Source organism: Aspergillus melleus, assembly GCF_016097325.1.
Source record: "Aspergillus melleus strain CBS 546.65 chromosome Unknown contig2, whole genome shotgun sequence".
NCBI classification, from domain to species: Eukaryota; Fungi; Ascomycota; class Eurotiomycetes; order Eurotiales; family Aspergillaceae; genus Aspergillus; species Aspergillus melleus.
The window spans coordinates 780183-805608 of NW_025763371.1; the positions used below are offsets into that span (position 1 = coordinate 780183).

General features: G+C 50.5%; 9 protein-coding genes across 9 annotated transcripts; 4 read left to right on the forward strand and 5 right to left on the reverse strand.

Moving 5' to 3' along the window:
• Window positions 1–843: 843 nt before the first annotated feature.
• TAP42 (IGBP1/TAP42 family protein) lies at window positions 844–2028 on the reverse strand (the record flags this gene model as incomplete). Its single annotated transcript, XM_046084768.1, has 3 exons — window positions 844–1422; window positions 1476–1752; window positions 1817–2028. The coding sequence occupies 3 exons, from the start codon at window positions 2026–2028 to the stop codon at window positions 844–846; spliced, it is 1068 nt and encodes a 355-aa protein (XP_045940731.1).
• Window positions 2029–2534: 506 nt separating this feature from the next.
• dcl1_1 (putative RNA helicase/RNAse III) lies at window positions 2535–6861 on the forward strand (the record flags this gene model as incomplete). The annotated part of the gene is made up of 8 exons (XM_046084769.1): window positions 2535–2770; window positions 2821–3017; window positions 3070–3173; window positions 3241–3506; window positions 3555–3662; window positions 3713–4775; window positions 4828–5883; window positions 5939–6861. 8 exons carry the CDS (start codon window positions 2535–2537, stop codon window positions 6356–6358), a joined length of 3450 nt encoding a protein of 1149 aa, XP_045940732.1. The 3' UTR covers window positions 6359–6861.
• On the forward strand, window positions 6854–7773 carry dcl1_2 (ribonuclease III domain-containing protein). Its single transcript, XM_046084770.1, has 3 exons — window positions 6854–7149; window positions 7202–7354; window positions 7434–7773. Exons 1-3 carry the CDS (start codon window positions 6964–6966, stop codon window positions 7728–7730), a joined length of 636 nt encoding a protein of 211 aa, XP_045940733.1. The 5' UTR covers window positions 6854–6963; the 3' UTR covers window positions 7731–7773.
• A 156-nt stretch (window positions 7774–7929) lies between these two features.
• LDX57_003129 (porphobilinogen deaminase) lies at window positions 7930–9020 on the reverse strand (the record flags this gene model as incomplete). The annotated part of the gene is made up of 2 exons (XM_046084771.1): window positions 7930–8669; window positions 8735–9020. 2 exons carry the CDS (start codon window positions 9018–9020, stop codon window positions 7930–7932), a joined length of 1026 nt encoding a protein of 341 aa, XP_045940734.1.
• Window positions 9021–9738: 718 nt separating this feature from the next.
• LDX57_003130 (putative LON domain serine protease) lies at window positions 9739–12660 on the forward strand (the record flags this gene model as incomplete). Its single annotated transcript, XM_046084772.1, has 3 exons — window positions 9739–10210; window positions 10276–12514; window positions 12573–12660. The coding sequence occupies 3 exons, from the start codon at window positions 9739–9741 to the stop codon at window positions 12658–12660; spliced, it is 2799 nt and encodes a 932-aa protein (XP_045940735.1).
• Window positions 12661–13181: 521 nt separating this feature from the next.
• MRP20 (mitochondrial 54S ribosomal protein uL23m) lies at window positions 13182–14110 on the reverse strand (the record flags this gene model as incomplete). Its single annotated transcript, XM_046084773.1, has 3 exons — window positions 13182–13434; window positions 13628–13918; window positions 14022–14110. The coding sequence occupies 3 exons, from the start codon at window positions 14108–14110 to the stop codon at window positions 13182–13184; spliced, it is 633 nt and encodes a 210-aa protein (XP_045940736.1).
• A 365-nt stretch (window positions 14111–14475) lies between these two features.
• rio2 (protein kinase RIO2) lies at window positions 14476–15874 on the reverse strand (the record flags this gene model as incomplete). The annotated part of the gene is made up of 3 exons (XM_046084774.1): window positions 14476–15518; window positions 15589–15733; window positions 15812–15874. 3 exons carry the CDS (start codon window positions 15872–15874, stop codon window positions 14476–14478), a joined length of 1251 nt encoding a protein of 416 aa, XP_045940737.1.
• A 360-nt stretch (window positions 15875–16234) lies between these two features.
• Window positions 16235–19223, reverse strand: RPN1 (proteasome regulatory particle base subunit RPN1; the record flags this gene model as incomplete). The annotated part of the gene is made up of 5 exons (XM_046084775.1): window positions 16235–16261; window positions 16319–18628; window positions 18694–18858; window positions 18929–18993; window positions 19076–19223. The coding sequence occupies 5 exons, from the start codon at window positions 19221–19223 to the stop codon at window positions 16235–16237; spliced, it is 2715 nt and encodes a 904-aa protein (XP_045940738.1).
• A 3013-nt stretch (window positions 19224–22236) lies between these two features.
• On the forward strand, window positions 22237–24659 carry mlh1 (mismatch repair ATPase MLH1; the record flags this gene model as incomplete). Its single annotated transcript, XM_046084776.1, has 4 exons — window positions 22237–22332; window positions 22390–22569; window positions 22621–22887; window positions 22941–24659. 4 exons carry the CDS (start codon window positions 22237–22239, stop codon window positions 24657–24659), a joined length of 2262 nt encoding a protein of 753 aa, XP_045940739.1.
• Window positions 24660–25426: the final 767 nt, after the last annotated feature.

Below are 25426 nucleotides of genomic sequence, written 5' to 3' on the forward strand. Positions count from 1 at the left end.
TGCGATAACTTATAGGGGGCGACCGATATCGTTCATGGAGAGGAAAGGGGGAGGGAAAGAGCTTGTTGCGATGTTGACAGCAAGCACAGCGGTCGCGACGTTCGCTCGGTTGACGGATTCTCGAACAGGCGGGAGGGAATACGGAGTAGAAAACAGAGAGAAGAAAAAGTGGGGAATATATGCAAATTAAAAGGAGTAGTAAATGAAAGGACCGGTCGCAAGTCAGAAAGTCATAGTCTATGTCCCTTTGTTGCACTCTGTCTTTACTCTTGGTCGATAAATCGGTGTCCGACGCAGCGGACGCGTTTCTCTGTCTACTTCAGGGGGCAGCTGCGCTATTCCTATCCAGGACTAGCGTCAGACAATGGGCTGGCGGTCCACGGCTCCCTCAGCGTCGCTCCCGTGCCGGTCCCTGGCATGAACTTCCTCTCTCTACCTACATTCAGCATGCGGCTCCATGGCCATGAGGTACCTAACGCTATAACTGAGCCTTGTCCGTGGTTGATTCTGTACGTTCCAGGCTACATGAAAGGTTTGATATTACTTCATATTGGATTACTGCATCATCATAAACTACCATAATATATCCACCTAAATTAGGTGACATCACTTGGGCAAACTCCCATCCCCTACCCGAGAAAGTCCTAACCAGGGCTGTTTGAACACATGCAGACTTCCATCTCCCGAAGTATGAATACCTAGATTTTGCTGGGTGCTTTCTAAAATGTATTGAGGGGGGAAATGTACGTGGCATGTATGGCTTCGGGTCTGCATTAAGCGAGGGATACTCGTTTCATAATACTCAAACATGAGACAATGCTATGATTCTCGTTATGTGCATCGTTACCCCCTGTTCAAGGTATTTCCAGACCCTCTGGGGTTTGCTTCCTTATATTCATCCCAGGCTCTTGCCTTCATCGTTTCTTCGTCGGCCCGATCGAAATCATCCTCGTCAACTTCTGGCTGAATCCCCGAGCTTTCTCCACCTTGAACAAAGTTGCCTCGTCTCTTCTCTTCGTCGAGATATTCATCAATCGTCATCGTGGGCAAGTTATGGCTCGGGCGGAAGACTCCCTGCTGGAGTTGAGAGCGGCGATCCAGCAACGTGAATGGCTGCATTGGCTTCCCTTCCTTGCTTAAGATTGGCCCAAACTTGCCTCCTTGTAGAAGTTGAGATATCGGAGGGTCCAGTCTATCTGAGTAGGTTGAACGGTCTGCATTGTTTCGGCTTCTAGGGTCGTCTCGCTGGGTTTGATCCGGGTTGGGCGCCATGTTGCGTACACTCGATAGCATGGAAATCTCCTGGGAGATGAGATCTAGTGACTGGAAGGTCTGGTGGATATACAGGTGGATTTCCGCAAGGTAAAGCTGCCGAACGTCGTCGTCGTCATTCTGAAGTTGGCTTCGGTTATTCGATAAGTACTTGAGACAACGTCAGTAAATCTCAAGGCTCCTAAGAATATGTTGAATCCAACCTCAAGTCTTTGTTTCAGCTCTTTCTCCTCCCTGAACCGTGTGATCTTGACTTCTCTTCTGGTGGCAGCATCGTTGACGGGAGTCAGGGAAAAGGAAGACGGGTTCTCGGCATATCGTTCGTATAGCTTTTTGTTGTTGTCATTAAGTAATTCGTAATTATCCAATCGCGCAAGGTATTGCTCATATTGATGCAGTGCACGTCGAAGGCTCGCTTCGCGGTCGGAGCTGTAAGATCTTTGGAGAAGGTCGGCAAGATGATAATCAACCGTCAGGTACCTATACACGGCGATGGAATTAGTTCGGCACGTGAATATGAGGTTAGGTTATTGCTGATACTCACTGCAGATCTCCTGTCGTAATATCCTCCAGCGGTTCGTTCGAACTGAACAAAGATAGCAAGCTAACGAGGCGGTGGCATTCCTCGAATTTGGCTATCGTCGCACTGACATCATTGCGATACTGGTCGGTGTTGGTGTCAGGGCGAACCTCCAGAGCGGTTTTCTCCGCCTTGGCCTCGTTGAACAGGGATCTCAGGTTCTGGGGCTGTTCCATAGTCAATTCGATGGTTATTCCCGGGATGGTTGCAAGGGACAAGCTCCGTTGGAGAAATTCAGCTGGCGCAGAAATGTTGGATCCGCCCCGCACGCCCCGCCATGATCGCTTCGGCAGTTGTCTAGACTCGGGGAGAGATGTAGATATATATCTCCGTCTTCGTTCGCTCTTGCCTCCCTTTGGACGGTAGGATAACTCGTTGCAGCGAGCTCATATGATAGCTAAGAATAAGACAATACACTTTGATGTTTTTTTTAACCCATTCGAAAATGGGAATCAAGTCTCATCTAGTAAAGTATTGTTTCACCGCAGGGACCAAGCGTTTGCAATGGTCTGTGAATGCTCCTGCCACCCTCATTCACCTCACTTTGTGACTATTCTCCCATCTCCTCTGACTTTGTGTCATTCATGTCCCTCACTTCTCTCATCGCTTCATACTCATATGAGCAGATAACTCTGAGCCACACCTCATATTGTCGAAGAAGCTCATCTGGGTTGCCTTCATCATGGAGGCAACTACGCCATCCTCTGAGTCGTTTGACGCAATAGGACTCCCTGAACCGCAGCAGCCTGAAGCCCAAGCACCACTCTTCTCTGGAGAACTTCCCATTATTTCTGATGGAGTGGCTGAGAAAGATGATAGTTCTTCGGATGAATCGCACAATGACAGCGATGAAAATGCGCCCAGTCATCAACATATCTCTCAGCGTCGGAAGCTCCAAAATGCGAAATTCGAGGCCTTGTAAGCTAAAGCTTCTTGGAAGAGTTCGGGAGGTATTAACAGTCATATAGACTTTCTCAACGAGTGGAAGAAGACACGACCGAAGTAACCAAATCCGCGATCCCGAATTTGCCGGATGCCGAGCTCTCCACTGCTCACTTGATAGCGAAGCAAGACCTCGGAGCCGGGCTCTTAGACCCAAGAGAATACCAGGTGGAGCTTTTCGAAAGGGCCAAGTCACAGAATACCATTGCCGTTCTTGACACTGGTATGTCTGCGCATCCCAGCTTTTCACATACAAGACACTGATGGCAGTTAAGGATCTGGGAAGACGTTGATAGCAGTGCTATTGCTGAAGCACATCATACATGACGAGCTGATTGACCGCGCTGCTGGAAAGTCACATCGGATATCGTTCTTTCTGGTATTCTTTCTATTTCTCTTCTTTAACATCCAACATTCAAATCGCATGTATCCTGACTTATCGGTAGGTGGACAGCGTTACACTCGCATTTCAACAGGCTGCAGTTTTGCGCAATAACATAGATCAGAATATAGCTCACTTCTTCGGGGCCATGGGGGTGGACCTATGGAGCAAACAAACCTGGGACGAGCACTTCGAAAAAAACATGGTGATAGTCTGTACGGCTGAGATCTTGAACCAATGCTTGCTAAACTCCTATATCAAAATGGACCAGATAAACCTGCTCATCTTTGATGAAGCACACCACACAAAGAAGGATCACCCCTACGCGCGGTTCGTGATTTTATTCGGTGCACTGACTCAGTTCTGACTCTTTTCCAGGATCATTCGGGAATCATATCTCAGAGCAGATCCCATGCGGCGGCCTAGAATCTTTGGAATGACTGCTTCACCTATTGACACCAAGGGTGATATCATAGACGCCGCGGTGTAGGTTCTGCATCTCGATGTTTGGACAATACCGACTAACGGTATTGCAGGTCCCTCGAGACACTCCTGGACAGCAAGATAGCTACCACATCAAAACCAGATCTGTTAAGGCAAGTTATCAGTCGACCAGTGGAAAAGGTTTGGGCCTACGATAGGCCGGGAGCGCCATTTGCAACCATGTTGTATAAAACAATGGAAGACAGCTTCGGCGACATGGCAGCGCTGGAAAAGATATTTAGGTTTGCTCGCCTAGCAAGCTCCGAGCTTGGGAAATGGTGCTCAGACCAAGCATGGATACATGCATTGGCTGATGATGTACTGCCGAAACTCGAGAACACAGTCAATAAGTTGCTACAATCAGGTGGCTCGTCCCAAATTCCGGAAACTGCATACAAGGAAATCTCGCGGATTAAAGAAGCCAGTGAGATCGTGAAGAAACACACATTTGGAAGCCCCAGTTTCCCGGGTGAATTGAGTCCAAAAGTACAGCTCCTATGTGATGAACTGAAAGCATGCTTTGGTCGCTCGGCGGAGACGAAGTGCATAGTGTTTACAAAAAAACGCTACACAGCCAGGATGCTGTTTGAGCTTTTCACCAAATTGGAGATCCCATTCATTCGACCTGGTGTCCTCATAGGGGTGAGGTCTGGTGATGTGGCAGGCATGAATGTGACTTTCCGACAACAATTCCTTGCGCTGGTTAAGTTCAGGAGCGGAGAGATAAACTGCCTGTTTGCTACTTCTGTGGCAGAAGAAGGACTCGATATTCCGGATTGCAATCTAGTTGTCAGATTCGACTTGTACAACACACTCATTCAGTATGTACAGAGTCGGGGGCGTGCACGCCATTATCAATCGACTTACGCGGTCATGATTGAAAAATGGAACACTACTCACGAAACACTTCTGAAAGAGACTCAGGAAGCTGAAAAAATCATGCAAAGCTTCTGTGAGACTCTCCCCGAGGACCGCAAATTGTATGGCAACGACCCAGACCCAGAGTCGATCCTTGAGAAAGAAGAGGGAAAGCGAACGTACACCATCAGAACAACCGGGGCAAAGTTAACCTATCATTCATCGGTTGCTGTACTAGCTCGCTATGCTAGCTCTTTGGTACGTCTTATATCTTCGGAGTTGCTGGCTTACTGACAAGGTTACGCCTTAGCAATATGAAAAGGACATCCTCGCCCAGGCAACCTATGTCGTCCTTCCCATGAATAGTACCTTTGTTTGCGAGGTCATTCTCCCGGAAAAATCACCAATTCGAGGGCTCACAGGCAGCCCCGAAACGAAGAAATCAACCGCAAAGCAGTCTGCAGCTTTCGATACTTGCATTATGCTTCGAAGACACAAACTTATTGATGAACATTTCAACTCAATATACCACAAGCGATTACCTGCAATGAGAAATGCGAAGTTGGCAATCACGTCCAAGCACACAAACCAATATGCCATGCTGTCAAAACCTTCGCTTTGGACGCAGAAAGGAACCATACCGGATCAGCTTTACGCCACGGTCCTGACCTTAGCCCCTTCAAAGACTCTTTCCAAAGAGCATGCGGGTATTGTGTTTCTGACCCGGCAGAGAATGCCGAAGTGTCCTTCCTTCTCGATCTTTCTAGACGAGGATATTGAAACTATAGTCTATTTCGCGCCCCAGCAAGCCGTGCCTGTTTCTCTTGAAGATGTGGAGTTGTTAACAACATTTACACTTCGTGTTTTCCAAGACGTGTTTCACAAAGTATATGCACGAGAGACAGAGAAGCTTCCGTACTGGCTTGCTCCAGCAAAAGACGTGGCAGGGAGTGTTGGTGATCTGAACCCAATTGATTGGGATGCATTATCTTTCGTAAGTGAAAACGAGGAGATTTTGCTTCCTGAGAACCCCGACCCGAAGCTCTTGCTCAATCGCTTCGTGTATGATAAATGGGATGGGCGATATAGATACTTCAGTTTAGCCATTGAGGAGACATTGTCTCCATCGAGTCCGCCACCAACCTTCGTGCCACGCCGCAGAAACATGAAAAGTATCATGGACTATACACTGAGCCTCTCAAAGAACTCACGAGCTTTATTCCTTTCTAAGTGTAAGTGGGATCAACCCGTCGTGAGAGCAGAGTTGGTACGTCTCCGGCGAAACCTCTTGGACAAAATTACAGAAAAAGAGAGGGATATCGAAATTCGATGTGTCATCTGCATTGAACCGTTGAAGATCTCCGCGGTGAGCTCCATGAAACAGCCATTTATACTTTATTGATGGGATACTGATATGTTAGATTTCGGCACCAACCGCTGCCTCCTGTCTGGCTTTCCCTGCAATTGTAAGCAGGATGGAGGCATGTTTAGTTGCTCTCGAGGCCTGCGAGAAGCTAGAGCTGGTTGTAGACCCAGGGCTAGCTCTGGAAGCGTTCACCAAGGACTCTGACAACACGGAGGAACATCGAGCCCGGCAGATTCATGTCCAAAGAGGTATGGGAAAGAACTACGAGCGCCTCGAATTCCTGGGCGACTGTTTTCTTAAGATGGCTACCTCCATATCACTATTCACACAGAATCCTGACGACGACGAGTATGACTATCACGTGAATCGTATGTGCCTTGTATGCAACAAAAATCTTTTTAATTCGGCGAAGAAACTGGAACTCTACCAGTACATCCGCAGCCGAGGATTTTCAAGGTATTTAACTAAATCTTGATCAAGAGAGTGAAGCTGATGGTTGATTCCCAAGGCACACATGGTACCCTGATGGCCTCAGCCTTCTACAAGGTAAAGATCACAGCAGAAAGGTCTCTTCCGAGAGCAAGCATGCACTTGGGGAGAAGACAATTGCAGATGTTTGCGAGGCGGTTATCGGCGCTTCATTGCTCTCCGGTGGCTACGAGCATCGATTTGATGTCGCCGTGAAAGCAGTGAGCGCCTTGGTCGATAGTGTAGACCACAGACAATCATGCTGGAAAGATTACGTCGCGTCATACACTATTCCCCGATATCAAGCCCAACAACCCGATGGATTCGAACTTGATCTCAGCCAGAGGATACAGAAGAAACTGGGCTATAGCTTTGAGTATCCACGACTCTTGCATTCGGCCTTTACTCATCCGTCCTACCCTTCAGCGTGGGCCAAAGTACCTTGTTACCAAAGACTTGAATTCTTAGGCGACTCACTGCTGGATATGGTGTGTGTGGAGGACATATTTCACCGATTCCCTGATAGAGACCCTCAATGGCTCACAGAGCATAAAGTAGGTTGACAAACCAGAAGGTATTACGTGGAAGTTCTGACCATGTCTTATTACACAGATGGCAATGGTATCGAACAAATTCCTTGGTGCTCTTGCGGTCAAGCTCGGGCTTCATACGCACCTGAAACATTTCAGCAATCCCTTGCAGTCGCAAATTACCCACTACGCGGAGGAGATCCAAACTGCAGAAAACGAAAGTGAGGGAGCAGTAGATTATTGGATTCTTACCAAAGATCCACCCAAGGTATGGATATATCCACTGCCGTGTCGTTTCCTTTGCTAAACTGTCATGTTAGTGCCTTCCCGACATGGTTGAATCGTACCTAGGAGCTGCGTTTGTAGACTCAAGTTTCAATTTCGAGGTGATAGAGGAATTCTTCCAGCGTTATATCAAGCCTTACTTCCAGGACATGACAATCTATGACACTTTTGCCAACAAGCACCCTACGGTAAGCTTCCTTGGCACCTTGAAGGCCAATTCAGTGGCTTTCCGTTTCTTCTATCTGGTACTAAGCTGACATGGCGCAGACGTTCTTGCATAACCGATTGACGAACGAATTCGGTTGCACCAACTATTGTCTGAAGGCCGGTGAGATACCCTCTGTCGATGGGAGCCCTGTCGGCGTTCTGGCTGCTGTGATCATACATGATGCTGTGATCGCCGAAGGAACAGCCTCATCTGGGCGTTATGCAAAAATCAAGGCGAGTGAGAAAGCGCTGGGCGTCCTGGAACATACCGGGGCATCGGAGTTTCGGGCAAAGTATCGTTGTGACTGTCGAGCAACAGATAGCTTTCAGAGCGTAGACATCGGGACCGCCATATGAAGGCTTCAATTGAGTCTACAGCACTACAGGAGAGAACCTATGGTAGATAGTCTGACTTTGAACGGAATGTTTAATTTTTTTTTCTTGTACGGGTATTCATCTAAACCATGGTCCTCTTATCTATACATTGAGGAGAAGACCAGCACCTCCTTTGATATTTCGTCAATGTCCAGATCATATCTCTTGTAATATGAGCAACTTAGGCAGATGTCTGTTTGTTGCGTTGGATGTCATCCAAAATCTTCCCTGCGCCCTTGGCCACCAATTCCTTGGCTACCAGTACACCAAACTCTTCCGCAGACTCTGCCGAGTCGACAGTACCGTCGACTTCAACCTCCGCATCTTCCTTGCCGTCCACGCTGACCACAATAGACCGCATTCTGAGTTTCCTGGATCCGTCGGGCAGCTGAACCCACTCGGTTTCGACGCCCAGCGGAGCGCTGCAGCCACCCTCGAGCGTTCGCAACAAGCTCCGCTCAGCCCAACAGGCATATGTGGCGTCCATATCACCGATCTGTTTCAACATCTCATGCAAGGTCTGGTCATCCTTCCGGATCTCGATACCCAACGCACCCTGTCCAACAGCATACAGCATGCCACCGTTCTTCGAATCCAGATACTGGGAAATGCGGTCATGCAGGTCGAGTCGGAGCAGACCGGCGGCGGCCAGAATGATACACGTGAACGGGCCGTCTTCCGCGTCCAGCTTCGCCAGCCGCGTGCCGATGTTGCCACGCACGTCCATGATCTTCAGGTGAGGGTATCGTCGAGCCAATTGCGCGGTGCGGCGGATGGAGGAGGTACCGACCACAGAGCCTGCGGGCATGTCGGCCAGACTCATGTTCGGCAGGCCCTTCTTCATCACTAGAACGTCTCTGCTGTCCTCGCGCTTCAAGGTGGGGCCTAGGGTGCAGGAATCGGGCAAAAGGGTAGGCACATCTAACGACATTCAATCCATAAGCATTAATCTATGATCTCCAGGATGATGAGTCTGCAACACGAACCTTTCAGGGAGTGAACGATGAAGTCCACTTTCCCGGCGATTAGCAGCTCCTCCAGCTCTTGCGTCCATAGGTTCTTAGTCGTGAACTCGCGGAGGGCGATGGTCGTGTTCTGGTCACCCGCGGTCTCCTGCGAATGGATATTGAAAGTGTAATCGGGCCAGATTGTCTGGAGCGCATCCTGGACCAAATCGGTCTGGGACAGAGCAAGTTTCGACTTGCGCGTTCCGATGGTGAAAGTTTTCCGCGATGAGGGGTTGGCGGTGGATGTAGGCGGGGTAGCAGTCATGATGACGAGGAGACAAGGCGGACGAAATGACCGGGAGGAGGAGAGATCGGGGAGCGAGGAATAGAAATGAAATAGATTATTGGTTGCAAGCCAATATTAATATGGTATGCAGTCGCAACCAGCGCAGTGGAAGGGAGTCCAAGCCAAAGTCCGGACGGAGCGACGCTCAATTTGTCATACGACGCCGGTAAATTACCGGTACGGAGGACGCCTGCGATCACGGGATGGCCAGCGCTGGCCGGACTGATGTCGACATGAAAGGGTGTTGACAGGTGATTTATTTATTTTTTGGATGATATTTGAGTTACTCGGAAGATTGCAATTCTTCTAGACCTCTTCTCTCGGAATATCCCCTGCAGCATCCTGCGGCGTGCCTAAATGACAGCGGCGTAACGGCCTGACGGAGCGGGCGGACTGACGTAGCGCCAGCGAACCTCGGCATCGGGACGAGCAAGAAGGAGCAAAGACCGCTTATCTCTCTGCGATCGCCTCCCCCGGAGTCGCCTCATCTATGGGGTTCTGGAACCTTTCCTTCCCTTCTCCCCCCGGTCACCACTTAATCTTATAACTGCCGTCTCCTCCCTCCCACTCCCCCCGTTCTCCATTTCCCCGGATACTCTTCCACATCCATCACGTCAACTCATCATTAATTTACTAATCATCTTCCCTCTTTATTCCAGCCGATTATCACCCACTCGCAGAGGCGTGATAGGCTGAAATGGGCTCCAACAACGCCAGGACGACCAAACTATCTTTGGTGCCGCTTCCCAAGGGCTCGGTCCTGCTCCCGGGCGCGACCCTTCGCATTCCCGTCGCCAATCGGCCGGATCTGTCCAATCTCCTCTCGACTCTTTTGGATCGGACTCCCCCGGGAAAGCGGGATGGCAACACCATCGCGTTCGGATGTGTTCCACTTGGCTCTCCGTTCCTAAGTAAGGATGGGCAACATCTCATCGACGACGGAAGTCTGGATGATGAGAAGAAGGAGGAATATGATATGGTTGATGCAGGTCAGGCTAGGAAGGAAGACCTCTTCCGATATGGTACCGTCGGAAAGGTGGTCGGGGTTCAGCGTCGCGCCTATTCTGAAGCGTCGCTCGTGGTGCAAGGTGTCCAGCGGTTCACTATCAGGCGGGTCACTCGGGAGAGACCCTTCTTTGAAGCAGAGGCCATCCTGTATGATGATAAAGGTTCGTGCATTTTCTCTGTCTGTTCTTCGTCATTCGGTGTCCTCGGCGCGTACTGACTCCGGCAGACTCCACCACAAACGACACAGAAACCGTCGAGTCGTTCCAACAGTTAAGGCAGCTTTCTCGTGAACTTCTTACTCTACTACGCCTTTCCTCCCTACTGCCTTCTCCGTCAACCCGCCTGTCGCCTCTGATTGCTCGGAAATTCGAGTTGTTCATCTCCAAGACCGATCTCTCTCAGGCCGGCAGACTTGCCGACTTCATGGCCGACATTGCTGATGCAAGCTTTGAAGAAAAGCTCCGGGTTCTGTCATCGTTGGATCTGAGAACCCGGTTGGAAAGAGTTGTCGATATGCTCAGCAGACAGGTCCAGAACATCAAGAGCACCGTCAAAGTGACCACTTTCTCGACGAACAGCTTCCCTCCCGGAGGGTTTGATATCAACCAGATTGATCCACGTGACCGCGAGCTTCTGGCGAGGCGAGCTATGGCTGGTCTTTCCGGCCTGACGCACCCTGGAACCGCGAGCGCGAGGAACGGAGACAGTGATGAGAAGGAGACGAACGAAGTTGACGAACTCCAGCAGAAGCTGCAGGACGCCGAGCTTAGCCCCGAGGCTAGGAAGATTGCCGATAAAGAGCTGCGGCGTCTTCGGAAGATGAACCCGGCCAACGCCGAATACGGGGTCTGCCGGACATACCTGGAGAACATCGCGGACATCCCATGGACGAAAGTCACCGAGGACCAGCTTGGACCCGAGACTCTGAAGAAGGCCAGACAGCAGCTGGATGATGATCATTACGGACTGGAAAAGATCAAGAAGAGACTTCTTGAGTACTTGGCTGTGCTGAGACTCAAGCAGTCAACTAACCAGGATGTTGAACGCCAAATTGCAGCATTGTCCAAGGACCTTGAGGAGGCGGACGGCGGAGACGTTGAGAAGGCACCCCCGACCCTATCGGAGGCAGACCGTGTCGCTGTCGAAGCGAAACTGCATCTTCTGAAGTCCAGACGCATGACTGATAAGTCGCCCATTCTGTTGCTTGTTGGGCCTCCCGGTACCGGAAAGACGAGTCTCGCAAGATCCGTGGCCACTTCGCTGGGGCGCAAGTTTCACAGAATCTCTCTTGGTGGCGTCCGAGATGAAGCTGAGATTCGAGGTCACCGGAGGACTTACGTTGCGGCCATGCCGGGCTTGGTCGTCGGCGGTTTGAAGAAAGTGGGCGTCGCAAACCCGGTGTTCCTACTCGACGAAATCGACAAAGTCGGCGGTGCAAACTTCCAGGGCGACCCATCCGCAGCCATGCTCGAAGTGTTGGACCCCGAACAGAACCACTCATTCTCCGATCATTATATCAACATTCCCATTGATTTGAGTAAGGTGCTCTTCATTGCCACCGCCAACTCCCTTGATACTATTCCCGCCCCGTTGCTTGACCGTATGGAGACCATTTCGCTCTCTGGATACACTACTGTCGAGAAACGACACATCTCCAAGAGACATCTGATTCCTAAGCAAGTGAGGTCCAACGGACTCTCCGACGGCCAGGTGGTCCTTTCCGATGACGTTATCGACAAAACGATTACTTCCTACACCCGCGAGTCCGGAGTACGCAACCTGGAACGTGAGCTTGGCTCGATCTGCCGCTATAAGGCCGTTCAGTATGCAGATGCGGGAGACGCCGGCCGCATCGATACATACAATCCTGTCGTCACTATGGACGATCTGGAAGAGATCCTCGGAATCGAGCGGTTTGATGAAGAAATTGCCGAGAAGCATGGCCGTCCGGGTGTTGTCACCGGCCTTGTCGCCTATTCCACCGGGGGTCAAGGCAGTATCTTGTTCATCGAGGTTGCGGACATGCCAGGAAACGGCCGTGTACAGCTTACCGGAAAGCTGGGCGACGTCCTGAAGGAGAGTGTCGAAGTGGCTCTCACATGGGTCAAGGCACACTCGTACGAGCTCGGTCTGACTCCCGACCCTAATGAGGATATCATGAAGAGCCGGAGTCTGCATGTCCACTGTCCGTCGGGAGCCATCCCGAAGGACGGCCCGTCTGCCGGACTCGCACACACGATTGGTTTGATCTCGTTGTTCGCCGGCAAGGCTGTTCCGCCGCAGCTTGCCATGACCGGAGAGGTCTCGCTTCGCGGAAGGGTCATGCCTGTCGGCGGTATCAAGGAGAAGCTTATCGGGGCGCTGCGTGCAGGCGTCAAGACCGTTCTCTTGCCCTACCAGAACCGCAAGGATGTCAAGGACGTTCCGCAGGAAGTCAGCGATGGTCTTGAGATCATCTATGTCAAGTAAGTTACCCGCTTGACTCTATTCTTTCCAATTTGATAGAAACTAACCCGATGACAGGCATATTTGGGAGGCCATTCAACAGGTGTGGCCTGATGCTCACTGGCCCGGCCAACACCACGTGAACTTCGTTGAGAGCCGCCTGTGATTTTGTCTTATCTTACTGACCTTTTACATTCCCTCGTCCGTTTCATAAATTGCCCTCAGTTGTGTACTCGTGCTTTTCTGTTTGTAACTTCTCCCGTCCTTCTTTCAGCGCAGCGCAATTGCCTTTGGATTTTGGATTTTGCATGGCGTATGATGGAACGAACCCATTGATCTGGTGTCCATTCCAGTACGTGCATATAATTACCGGCTGCATGTAACTGGCATCAGTCTGAATGGCTGTAAATAGCTTTTTACCCTGTTGCTTCAATGAATTGAGCTCAGACCGTGACTCTGATATCTGATTTTCAATACAAGTCTTTATTTATATGAGACATGGAATATAATACATTGTCAACAATTAACACAACAGGGAAAAGAAAATATGAACCAGAAAGCCCACCGAAGATTGGTTCACCATAGATTCAACACCCAAACCCAAAGAAACGGTTCCAATCAATCCGCTTTTTCTAATCTAACCCCCCAAGTCCAGCCCCCTCAGCCATCACCATCAATCCTTACACATTACGAGCTAGGCGTCGAAGTCTCAGCACCCTCGCCTCCCTTCTTTGATACCCCGAAGGCCGGACGATCATAGCTCAGGCCCAGGGCGCGCCAAGTCGGCCGCCAGGATTTCGAGCCGTCCAGCAGCTTCTTCGCTTCTGCGTCCCAGGCCTCGCGCGCGGACTCGTCGGCCTTAGTGCCGGCCTCTGGTCGTTGCTCGTCTTGGATCTGCTTCTGGTATTTCGCGGCTTTGTGGAATTGGTCGTTTTCCCATCTGTTTTTTCGGGTGGTTGTTAGTTTTCGAATTTGGCTCGTTTGGTTCGATGTAGAGGGTGATGCATGGTAGAATCCCATCCCGTCTCAAGTAAGTCACATCGACCCGAATAACCAGCCAACGCATGACTAAGTCCGGACGGGCCCAAGCACAACAACAGGAAAAAAGTGAGAATGGGGGAAAAAAAACATACGATGCCATATCCTTCGGAGCCTCCGGCCACACGAACGGCTGCTTCATCTCCACAGTCATCTTCTTCTTCGACATGGGTCTCCTCCACTTTCCGTACCCGAACCGGTCCTGGGGTTTAAGACGGGTGACCTTCTGCTGCTCGACATAGCTGCGCACGCTGAGCACGTCGACGCCATACAGACGCTGGAGGTAGTCGCGGATGTCGAGCTTGTTGAAGTTCAACGGCACGTAGAAGGAGGCGTATCGGGGGGGGAGGTAGGGCGTGCGGATGAGGGCGATTGTGAAGTCGGGACTGGATGATATGGCATTGTTAGTGGGGTTTTCATGGCTGGAAAGAAAGGGCGGAAGAGAGGGGGGAAGTGTCTGTATGGAGTGCGCAGATATCGTGAACTTACAGGAAGACTTGCTTCCGCATGGACAGCGGCGCCGAAGGAGACACCCAGTCGGCGGGCTTCTTGGGGAACTTGGAGAATTGACGGACCATTTTGGCTCCTGGGTCACCGCGATGGTGAATTGAGTGGATGGAGCGAAGAGAAAAGTGCCGGGGAGGTCGTGGGTTGGGTTTGGAGTAGAAAATGAGGATTGCTTGGAATATCGGATGGATGCTCGGCGGAACTTTTGAGCAAAATTGCGCGGGTGGCCGCACCACGTGCCGTACCGGTTACTGTGCCTGGGCAGCATACTATCAACTATCAACTATCTACAATCTATCATCCACTTTATACGTCGTACGGAAGGTTTTTAAATAGAATTCGAGGAGAATAATCGACAAGAAAAAGAAATTAAAGTCTATATTCGCTCATCATGTCATTATCATTCAACAAATTATTTTTTTCCGTCCCGGTGCTCCTACTCCGACACCTGCAACTTTTCTAGCTTTTGCGCACTGTCATGGACTTCGTCTGCTTGAGGCTCCTTCGGTTCTTCTGTTACGCTCTTCTCACCGACAGCCTCACCGTCGGAGTCTGCTTGCGAATGATCCTCTTCCTCATCCTCACCCTCATCCTCGTGTTCGCTGTCGTTTTCTTCATCCTTGCTACCCTCACCACCGTCGGCACCCACTTCCTTCATGTATGCCTCCAGCTCGCGAGCCATCTTCTTGGAGAATCCAGACGCTTCGACGTCCACGTCCAATCGCTTTCCAGGATTTTTCCGCAATTGTTTCTTGGCGTCGGCGAAGAACGGGCCTGGCTCGTCGCTGACGAAATGGAACTTTCGCTTGAAAAACCGCTTGACGCATTCCACGTCTCGATCGAAGTACATCTCCGCATTGACGTGGTCTACCGACACCATTTGTGGGAAATCAATCAACACCGGAGTGAGCTTGATGTTTTCGTCATCCTCCTCTCCTTCGGGGGCTTTACCCTTTGCCTCGGGATCCACTTCCTCCTTGATCAGAAGGTTGAACTCGTTGAAATCTCCATGAATCAGTCCATACCGCGCCAGCTGCAAGATCATATCCATCAGCTCCGAGTATAATTGCGCGGGCCGAGGGACCTTCGCGATCTGTCGGAGAGGGAAAGCATCAATCAAGCCCATAACGATGGTGTGACGGTTCTGCGAAATCGGTTCCGGGACAGAAAACCCATTCTCTCGAAGAGCCTTCATGAACGCGTATTCCTTCATCGCTGCCAGTCGCGACATGTACATCCACGATCCCGTGCTTCGGTTGCGCAAGTAATCCCGGTTCGTCTTGACCGATCGGAACGAAATACGGCCCAATCGGTGAATTTTCAAGATGCGCTGCGTTCCCTGGTGGTTTGCGACCACGACGATATCCGACTCCTTGCCGACTCCGATCTGGTTTCCGACAGAGTAGACGCATTTGTTCTTTTGGTGGGCGTTGAGCGCGAGGTAATCAAGTCCGCCGTAGGTAAGTCGGTAGCCATCATCTAGAACACGAGTAAAGACCCCAGCATTAGCATGCCGCTTCGTAGGTCTCGTAGACTTGTCTGCGCTTACATTTGGCATTTTTCACCTTCGCGATTAGGTTCGTCTTGGCCAGGTTCGAAATGGCTCGGTTCACTCCGCTTCCGCCTCGAAGGCCGGAGATCTGCGCGATCAACGGGGTCGGGACGACTTCGTGATTCCGACTTCCGGTTTCCACCTAGAGAAAAGATTCTTAGGTTAGCCATCGGGCCGTATGCAATGATCCAAGCATATGGCGGGGTTCGGAGCGGCGTACGGCTGAGAGCACGCGGAAATCCTCGGTAGTGAGATACCGGATGGCCTTAGGGTCGAGCTTCATGGTGATATGCGCTCTGTTATTGTAAATATAAAGAATAAGAGCAGCCTGTTGAATAGAGGGCTGATGCTGGATGTCGTGGCGCGCAACAAGTCGATGCGGGAAAAAGATATGGGCGGGGTGCCCTATGCCCTAGTTTCCTGATTCGGCCATCTCGGCCTCTCTACAGCTCCCAAGGTCCCGGAGCAAGATACGACCCAAGCGAAGAGAATGGGGTCATCGGTTGAACTTATCATACTATAGATTGTAGTGCACGTTGTTTTGGACTCGATCGGAAATACATTAGATCTACCCATACCCATGCGAGCCTCCTTGCACTCTCAATCCTATCAATCAAAACTAGATCTAAAGATATCATCACATTTAAGCAGGAGCCTCATAGTTAGGATTCTAGAAATGCATGTTAGTCTTCTGATCAGGTTATCGAGTAAGAAAAGAGAAGCTTACCTTGCGCAAAATGACTAAGCCTTCCAATGTGCTGCTGAGGGGGATGTACTGTTCGTCTTCAAGCTCAGCTCTCTCGCCGTACGCCAGAAGGACCGGAGTACTTTGCGTTTGCCAGCCAGTGATCGTCTTGGGGCGTCCGGCCTGTCCGACAACATCCACAGCCTGTCCAACACGAACATTCACTGTGAGAGGCTGCAGGTCCTCGTCGAGTGTCACGAGGAATCGTGGGTACATGGCGGTGATGAGGAAGTAAAGGAGGTAATGATGCTCATCAAGGACGAACTGCTTAGCATCAATCATAGACACCAGAACGGTGAGCAGGCCCGCAGCTGATACGCGGGACAGAACCTGGCGATCTGTGTGGAAGGGGTTGAGCGTCATCGTGCCCTTGCCCATGTGCAGAAGACCTTGGGCAATGCGGACCATGAACAGCGAGTTTTGGTCGCGATGGTAGTAGCTCGCCAGCTGTCGGAGCAGCTGTGCCAGACGAGCATTGTTAGTACCGGCACCACACAGACCCATGGCAAAGATCGCGTTGATAGCAACGTCGTTGTCGTTGTCATGGCTGTACCTGGATAGCGTATCATAAACCTTCATTTGAGGGTTGCTGGGCGAGATCAAGCCCATGGCAAGGGGAACTGCCTTGCGGATGTTGCTGGCGCCGTAGTGCATAAGGTGGCCGAATTGACGGAGAATCATATCTTGGCCAACTTCCTCTCCCATAGCAATCAGCGACAGGCCCAAGACCGCGTACGACTGGACTAGCTCATCTCCCTTATTCTCGTCATTGTCTTCAATGATGTCGTTGCAGATGTGAAGGAGCTCCTGCAGCTTCAACACCGTGCCAGTTCCCGCCCACGCGCAGACAGATGCTAGAACGGAAGTGGGCTTGGCCATGGGGTGATCGACAGCCTTCAGGATATCAAGGATAACATCGACTTCTTCTTGACGGCCGAAGTACAGCAGTGCCAGACCAAGGGCCATGAAACGAGTCCACTTGTCCTTGAGGTGCTTCTGTCGCTCCTCGTCCATCAACGTCGTGGCGATGGCCTCGCTAACTTGGTGGTTTGAGGAACCCACAAAAACAAGACCCAAAGAGACAGCTGCCATAGCAGAGAGCTGCATGTCGAGCGAGACATCCTCAACAATAGGAAGCAGAGCATCAAGGAGCTCTTCCTTATTGGAGCCAGCATAAGCCAAGCCGAGACCCATGATGGAAGCGACTCGCATGGGCACGCTCTTAGACTCAAGGTTCTCGGGATCGCTCAAGATAGCCAGAGCTGGATCGGAATCCAGACGGACACCCGAGTTGATGAGACCAATACCCAAGAGCGCACCGGCCTTGATCTGCTCCTCCGAGGCATATGTATACTTGTCGATCTTGTCCAGACCAACTTCGGGATCTCGGTGCAAGAGCATACCCATCGACGCCGTCGTGGACAGCATTCCGTCATCCTTTGTCTTCCAAACCCACGGGCCCTTATCGCCTTCCACGAGCATCATCTTATCGTTACCGAAGCCGGAGTTGGCGAAAGCGTTAACGAAGGCGCTGGCGAGATTGTGTCTTGCGGAGTCGACATTTGTGAGGCCGGCACCACGACTAGACTCAAGATGCGTCTTGTAGATATCCTCGGGCATTTTCGGGTCGAGAATGTTGAGCTCCTTTCCAAGCGACTTGAAGTGGTTCGGAATCGAGGTGTTGTTCAGACTCTCCATGAAGGATTCATCCTCCTCCTCTTCCGGCATGTCAAGCGATATTTGCTGTCTAGCGACCAAGAACGCCATTTGCTTCTTGAGCGACCGGTCCGATGTGGCGTTGAGATCGCTCTTAATAAGTTCGGTGTCGTTCAGGCGAATGGCGAGGACGATGGCCTTGGTGAGTTCGTTGTAGCGGACATAGATCTCGTGGGCGGTGCGGAGAAATTGTTGGTCCTCGGGATACGTCAGGAGGTTGACCATAGAGACCATGTACAGGCAAACGCGCGAATATGTGTTCTCGTCCAAGAAGCGGGGGATTTCTTCGATGATCTCCAGCTCACTCAGAAGGTCAACAGCATCGGCTTCGGCGTTGTGGCTCAAGAAGTACGGGACCAGAGACAGCGCGAGGTCAATGAGGTCCTGCACATCCTTCTCGGCGTTCAATCGATTCTGGTATTCCTGACCAATTTCCAAGGCGAGGTGACGGATGTATTCGTGGCCCCAGGAGCCGAGGTCTTCCGATTTCGTCAGAAGACGGTACTTGAGCGTCTCGAGTTTCTCTTCGTCGCCGTAGGTCATTCCAAGAACCGACAGCATATCCGCCAACGACTCCTATTATTCAAATCAATTCCACGATTAGCCTATCTACTGAATCATTTGTAAGCGAAAAATCCCACCTTGACGGAGCCGGTCTGCCAGCTGTCATAAAGGGCCGTGAGGTCATCGTAGTATGGTCGTAAGAACTTGAGAGGCTTGGGAACCGCAGTCATAGAAGAAGTCGAGGTCTTGATAAAAGTCTTGATGGCGTCCAAGGCGGGGCCGTACAGCGACGTATCGGGTTCCTAGATAGAAGAGAAGGGTTAACGTCATCGATCCATCGCCATGCCATGGGATTAAGCGCCTAAATCGTACCTTTAACCTCTCAACGAGCATTTCAAGCTCATTTTTCAGTTGCTGGTCCTCCTCACTCAGTTCCTCTGGAAGAGTTCCACACGTCAGCAACGCCTCAAAATGCCCGGAAGTTGCAGTGGACATGGAATGGGCAAGGCACGCTCTCACCTTCTTGGGGCTCCTCATCCTTCTTCTTGCCATCTGCCTGTGGCTTTTCTTCCTCCTGAGGCTTCTTTCCTCCAGCCAAATCCTTCACATCATCAACCTTGCCCTTTCCCTTGTCAACGGGAGCTGACCGCTCGCCTTCTTTCGCCATTTCTGACGGGTATCTGGCGAGTAGGTCCTTGAAAGAGATCGGAAACCGGGGGAAGAATGGGGGAAAGAAAGAAAGAGGCGGGGTATCGAGATGGCGGGAAAGCGATTAGAATGAGACTCTATGCACCAAGTGATGGAGCCGGGAATGAATCATAAGCTTGTTGATGGAAGCAGAGAGCTCTCGCCCGTCGCCGCTCGGGCGTTGTTGCGCTCCTTGTGGAGCTTCCGCCTGCTTATGTAACGGGCCATGCCAAGAAATCAGCTGCGACGATGACGGTGACGCTGTTGATTAATGCGATGCCCTGAGGCCGATTTCTAATATACTCGGGAAATTTACGGTTGGATATTGAACAGATTGCAGCGCTTTAAGGAATCGGGAGCAGAAATTTGATTCCCACGTCTCAGTCTGGTCATCCCCTAGTCTTCGGTTTTCTCCGAGTTACTATTCAACTGAACACTATAGAAAAGCATGGAACCGCCAGTGTGTGAAAATTGCCCTAGCATATATAGTATTAAGATAAATGCGACACGTTCAGACTAATCGTCCCCGGTCTTTTCATCCATGCAAAACAGTGACACTGAGTTTGCATCTACAGGGGCTTGGGTTGAACAGCCTCCATGGCGAATCCTAACGTCTCGTATATAATCTCTAGTATTTTGGTTCCAGTCTGCGCGAGATATTTCATGGCCCGCGTATGACAGCAAGGGCATGTTTTCGATCGCAGGCAGGCTCATTGAGAATTGGTCCAAGAGAGGCATCAATGTGGGAGCTCGACTCACTGGTTTCTCCACGCTCTCTTTGGGTGGTTGAATCACATTGTTGTCCATCCTTTCAGCATCAGGCAGCTCTGATGAGACATGCGTCGTGAATTCTTCCGGGGCGTGGTACAATTCGTTATGAACCGTGGCCAGTGCAGGTCCGCTGACTTCAAAAGCTGGGTAAAGCACGTAATATCCATTTGCGCGTATAAGCTCGAGAAGATATTCCATCACAGCCGGATATTTCTTTGAGATGATCTTTTGCTGTGGGAACTCCTGGACTGCAGAATCCTGAATGTAAAGACGTTTTGAAAGGAAAGAATGAAGCTCCACCCACTTATCGCCGAAATACAATGCCGCATTGCTATTCGGAGCCTGCCAGAGTGACAAAGGAAGTGTGTCTCTATTGTCATCATCCGTGAAGGTAACTTCACTCCGTGGTGGCCTGAACGGCTCTCCATTTGTGGGAAGCGATGAGGGAAGCTCAAGTGAGATCCCAAATAGATTTTGGGCAGAGCGTACCGTAGCACTTGAGTGTCTATAATTTAGTATAGCGTATTTTAGAAAGTGGTAGAAAGACGCTGACAGCTCCGTCTGTGGGGAAAGCATGAGGACATGCGACGTGTTCGGATCTCTAGGATAAAAAGCCTCTACAGTTTTCAAGGAGGCCTCCGCCGGCTTCAGAGTATGTGGTAGGATATGCCGACGAATTGTTACCTTACTCGGTGTGAAGGGCCACTTCATTTTTCGTAGGTACTGGAGGAGCCGTGGGTCTACATGTTGTGGAAGTTCGATTGTCAAACTGGGTGTTGATCCAAGGTAGTCAGCTTCTTCCAAAGAGCTAAGCAGCCTGATCACAGACCCAGAGGACTCCGAAGGAGCTTGAATTAAGATCTCAATCTGTATTTGGTTCCAGGCTGTAGATAAGTAAGCACGAAATCCACTCGGTCATTTTCACAGACAATTGAATCATTACCTCGGAGAGCATTACTGCTCAGGAGTGAGATCCACATCAAGTCCCTAGAATATCTAGGAAGTGCAATATGAGGAAGGCCATGCCTTTGAGTCGCCAGCCCCACCCCTTTGGAGAAAAAAGAGTCCTCTAGCGTCACCCCTTGGGTTATCATAACCTGCGGATGAAGGTTGAATTGCAAGTAACCTAGAGCACGCGTGACAGCTCCCTGCATGCGGGAGTCAGTAGACCATTGCGCATAGTCCGGCCGAGCATCTACACGAGCAACTATTAGCACTTCGGTTATCGCAGGTATTCGCATAGTCTAGACAAACCATGCCAATTAATCCGACAGTCCTCATCGGTTATGCCATTTAGGTGCTGTATTGTCTCGACTGATACAGCATCCCTTCCCATGAGAACGAAATGAACTTCATTGATTTGTTGGTGTGCCATACGGCAAGCGAGAGGCAGCAGGTCAGACACAGCTTTGAGACTTGCGCCGCCAAAGATGACAACGCTGCTGGCTGCTTTTCCATAGCGACTCTGGGAATTTTGGAAACGTTGCAGCGTCTTTGCCAAAGAGATGAGCCTAATTTCTCCATCGTAGTAGAATTCAGTTTTGGCTTCCATCACAGACTCGTCTCGTGGGGGAGGCTTCTGAGGAGAAAAGGACGACGCTGCGCTCTGTGGTTTCGGACGCTCCTGTGAGAGGTGTGGGTTGAATCGTTTGGCTGCAGAAGCAATGTCGGTAGGCATATTTCTGAGGAATACATATATCAGGCATAAGACAAGAAACGCCCAAAGGAACCGGCGCCGGCGAGGGGGCTTCCATTGCTTTGATAACCAAAGCGGTTGTCGGTTCGCTCGCGGTCGATGATCGTCGTCCTTCTTCCCGAGCTCTTCATCGGCCAGGAATTGCCTCTTGGATGATAACATGGTTGCAGCATAAGGACGTCAGCCCCAAAAGAGCTAAGAAGGATGAGAACGACATTTGCAAACGCGAGGGAGGGGATTCAGCGCGTGGCTGAACGAAGGAAGGAGTTAAGCATGCCATGCCTCCTTATCGCCGGCTTATCGGCTTCCGTCGCGCATCGATCAAGTCACGGGGCTCCACCGCTCCAACTTTCCGCGTCTGGCGTCCTGCCTTTTCGTTTGATCGATACTCTGGAGCATTCCCATAAACGAGATAACCAACTCTGTGGCTCTGGACGTCATGTTAACTGGGCCAAGTGCTTGATTACCACACAACTCAAGCAGACAGAATAAATTCAGCCAATATCGACCCGGTGTTAACAATACCATGGAGTCCGGTATGGACATAGATAGCCCAGGACCTCGGGGAACGAAGCGGGCGGCCGAAGACATTGAGGCTTCAACGAAGCCCAAGCGGATCAAGGTTTGTTGACGACTGTGATTCCCATCGGTCCCGGAATTTTGGCTCACCAGCAATTAGGCCCTCGATCCCGATGTTGTGAACAAAATCGCAGCCGGAGAAATCATCGTGGCACCTATGCATGCTTTGAAAGAGCTTATCGAAAATGCTGTTGATGCTGGTTCTACGTCCGTCGAGATCTTGGTCAAGGACGGTGGACTCAAACTACTGCAAATTACTGACAATGGTCAAGGCATAGATGTGAGACCCTATATTGGATTTTTGGTTGGTGTCACTAATAACACCGTACAGCGCGAGGATCTCCCCATTCTTTGTGAGAGATTTACAACCTCCAAATTAAAGCAGTTCGAGGACCTCTCATCCATTGGTACGTACGGATTTCGCGGTGAGGCACTGGCCAGTATAAGCCACATTGCCCACCTTACTGTGACCACCAAAACTGCCGGCTCAAGCTGTGCATGGAGGGCACATTATGGCGATGGACACCTGGTCCCTGCTAAACCGGGACAAAGCGAAGCACCGAAAGCTACAGCTGGACGAGGCGGAACGCAGATCACCGTAAGTTGAATAAAAGCTTCGAGAACTCAATGCGGTGAGCTTACAGTAAACAGGTTGAGGATCTGTTCTACAATGTCCCAACGAGACGCCGAGCATTCCGGTCAGCGAGTGAAGAGTATGCCAAAATCCTCGATGTTGTCGGTCGCTACGCAGTTCACTGCGCCGGAGTCGCGTTTTCTTGCCGCAAACACGGGGATTCAGGCGTAAGCATATCAACGCCAGCCGTTGCAAATACGACGGACCGAATCCGTCAAATTCATGGGAGTGCCGTGGCCAACGAACTTGTCGAATTCAAAGTTGAGGATAGCAAATTGGGATTCCAGGCATCTGGCCTTGTCACCAACGCAAATTACCACGTCAAACGAACCACGATTCTTCTCTTCATCAACCACCGTGCTGTTGAATCTACCGCTGTAAAGCGAGCTGTTGAACAGACCTACGCGAGCTTCCTGCCAAAAGGCGGTCATCCTTTCGTCTACATCGACCTAGAAATTGAGCCACAGCGAGTGGATGTCAACGTACACCCCACAAAGCGAGAGGTGAATTTCCTGAACGAGGACGAGATTATCGAATCCATCTGCAATGAAATCAGATCAAAACTGGCCCAAGTAGACTCAAGCCGAACGTTCTTGACACAGACTCTTCTGCCGGGGATCAGATCTATCGATCCTTCAGGTCAAGGCGATGCATCTACGGAAGCTGGCGGCTCGGTCCCTAAGACACCCTCAACGACGAAAAAGCCATATGAGCACAACCTTGTCCGAACAGATTCTAAGGTTCGGAAGATTACCTCCATGCTGACACCGGCAATTCATCAAGCCACAGATGCAGAAAACATCTCGCCTAGTGTCCTCGATGAGGGACTACAATACGAAAGGACTGGCCGAGAGCCAATCCGGATCGCGTTAACAACCGTGAAAACACTACGAGCCAATGTGCGCAATACAATGCACAACAACCTGACCGAAACCATCGCTTCCCACACCTATGTCGGACTAGTTGATGAACGACGCCGCATTGCGGCTGTACAATCCGGCGTCAAACTTTACCTAATCGACTACGGGATGTTCTGTAGCGAGTTCTTCTACCAAGTCGGCCTTACTGATTTCGGCAATTTCGGCGTCATCAAGCTAGACCCAGCACCAAAGCTCATTGATCTACTGCGAATCGCTGCGAGCACCGAACGCGAGGAACATGAACACCAAGCCGCACGTCAGAAAAAGAACCCCAGTCGCGAACGCGAACAAGAGGCGAACGACATATTCACCAACGCGCCAGACATGGTCGCAAACACACTCATAGAGCGGCGAGAAATGCTCAACGAGTATTTCTCCCTCCAGATCTCAGAGCACGGCGACCTCCTCACCATCCCTCTGTTACTAAAAGGATACCTGCCGTCATTAGGTAAACTACCACGTTTCCTCCTCCGCTTGGGACCCTACGTCGACTGGTCCAACGAAGGCGAATGTTTCCGCACTTTCCTTCGTGAACTCGCCGCTTTCTACACGCCGGAGCAATTGCCTACTCCTCCGCCCCAGGCACCGCAGACTTCAACAACAGCAACAGGGACAACCGATGAGAATGCAACCCCCCAGAACCTTCAGGAAGAGGATGAGTCTATCAAGCACCGTCGACAGCAAATAGCTCACATGTTGGAGCATGTAGTGTTTCCAGCGCTTCGAGGTCGTCTGGTTGCCACGACGCGCCTTCTTCGGGGCGTTGTCGAGGTGGCGGATCTAAAGGGTTTGTATCGGGTGTTTGAGCGATGTTAAGTGATAAACTCAGTTTCGATACCATTTTTGTCCTCTTCAAGTCAAGGGAAAATCCTGGAATGAACATTGTAGCAATATTTATTTATGTGGTGGGAGAGCGTCGAGCGCTGGCTATATGTTTACTTGTGACGAAAGGTGCTTCACCAAAGTTTTATACTACGAACCCACCGTCGAAAAAAAAGCCTATCTGATAACGATTTACCTCATCCAATACCGCAAAGCAAACATACCAACGAGGATAAAATCAACATGTAACTAGCATGTTCTATGAGAACAGAAAACGAATGGACCATGTACACGAGATGGCAAAGAGTACGAATAGGGATCGACCGAGAAAAGGAACTAACAGATCTTTTAAGAAAATCACGAGATTATACATCGTAAAACAGATATTCCTACTAAACATCAGAAAAAAGATGATTCGAAGTCCACGAGGCCAAATCGAACCGTACTATTCAATCAGTCAAAGTCGGTCAAGTCAGTCCAGTTGACGAAGAAGATGGATGCCTAGATACGAAAGAATCCCAGTACAAAGATCAGACCGTAAAACGCCCCAAAACCAGATGAGAAGAATAAAAAAAAAAAAAAAAAAAAGATCGATCCGTCAAACTTGCGTAATGAGAGAATCACCATAAATCGAAATCTTCGAACGCCAAAAGAAAAAAAGTTAAAGAAAGAAACAAGTGCTCATTATTCATCCGGTCGTACCCGTTCGTTGCTCATGGTATCCTTGTTGTTTATTGTCGTCACGAAATGGTCTGTTGCGT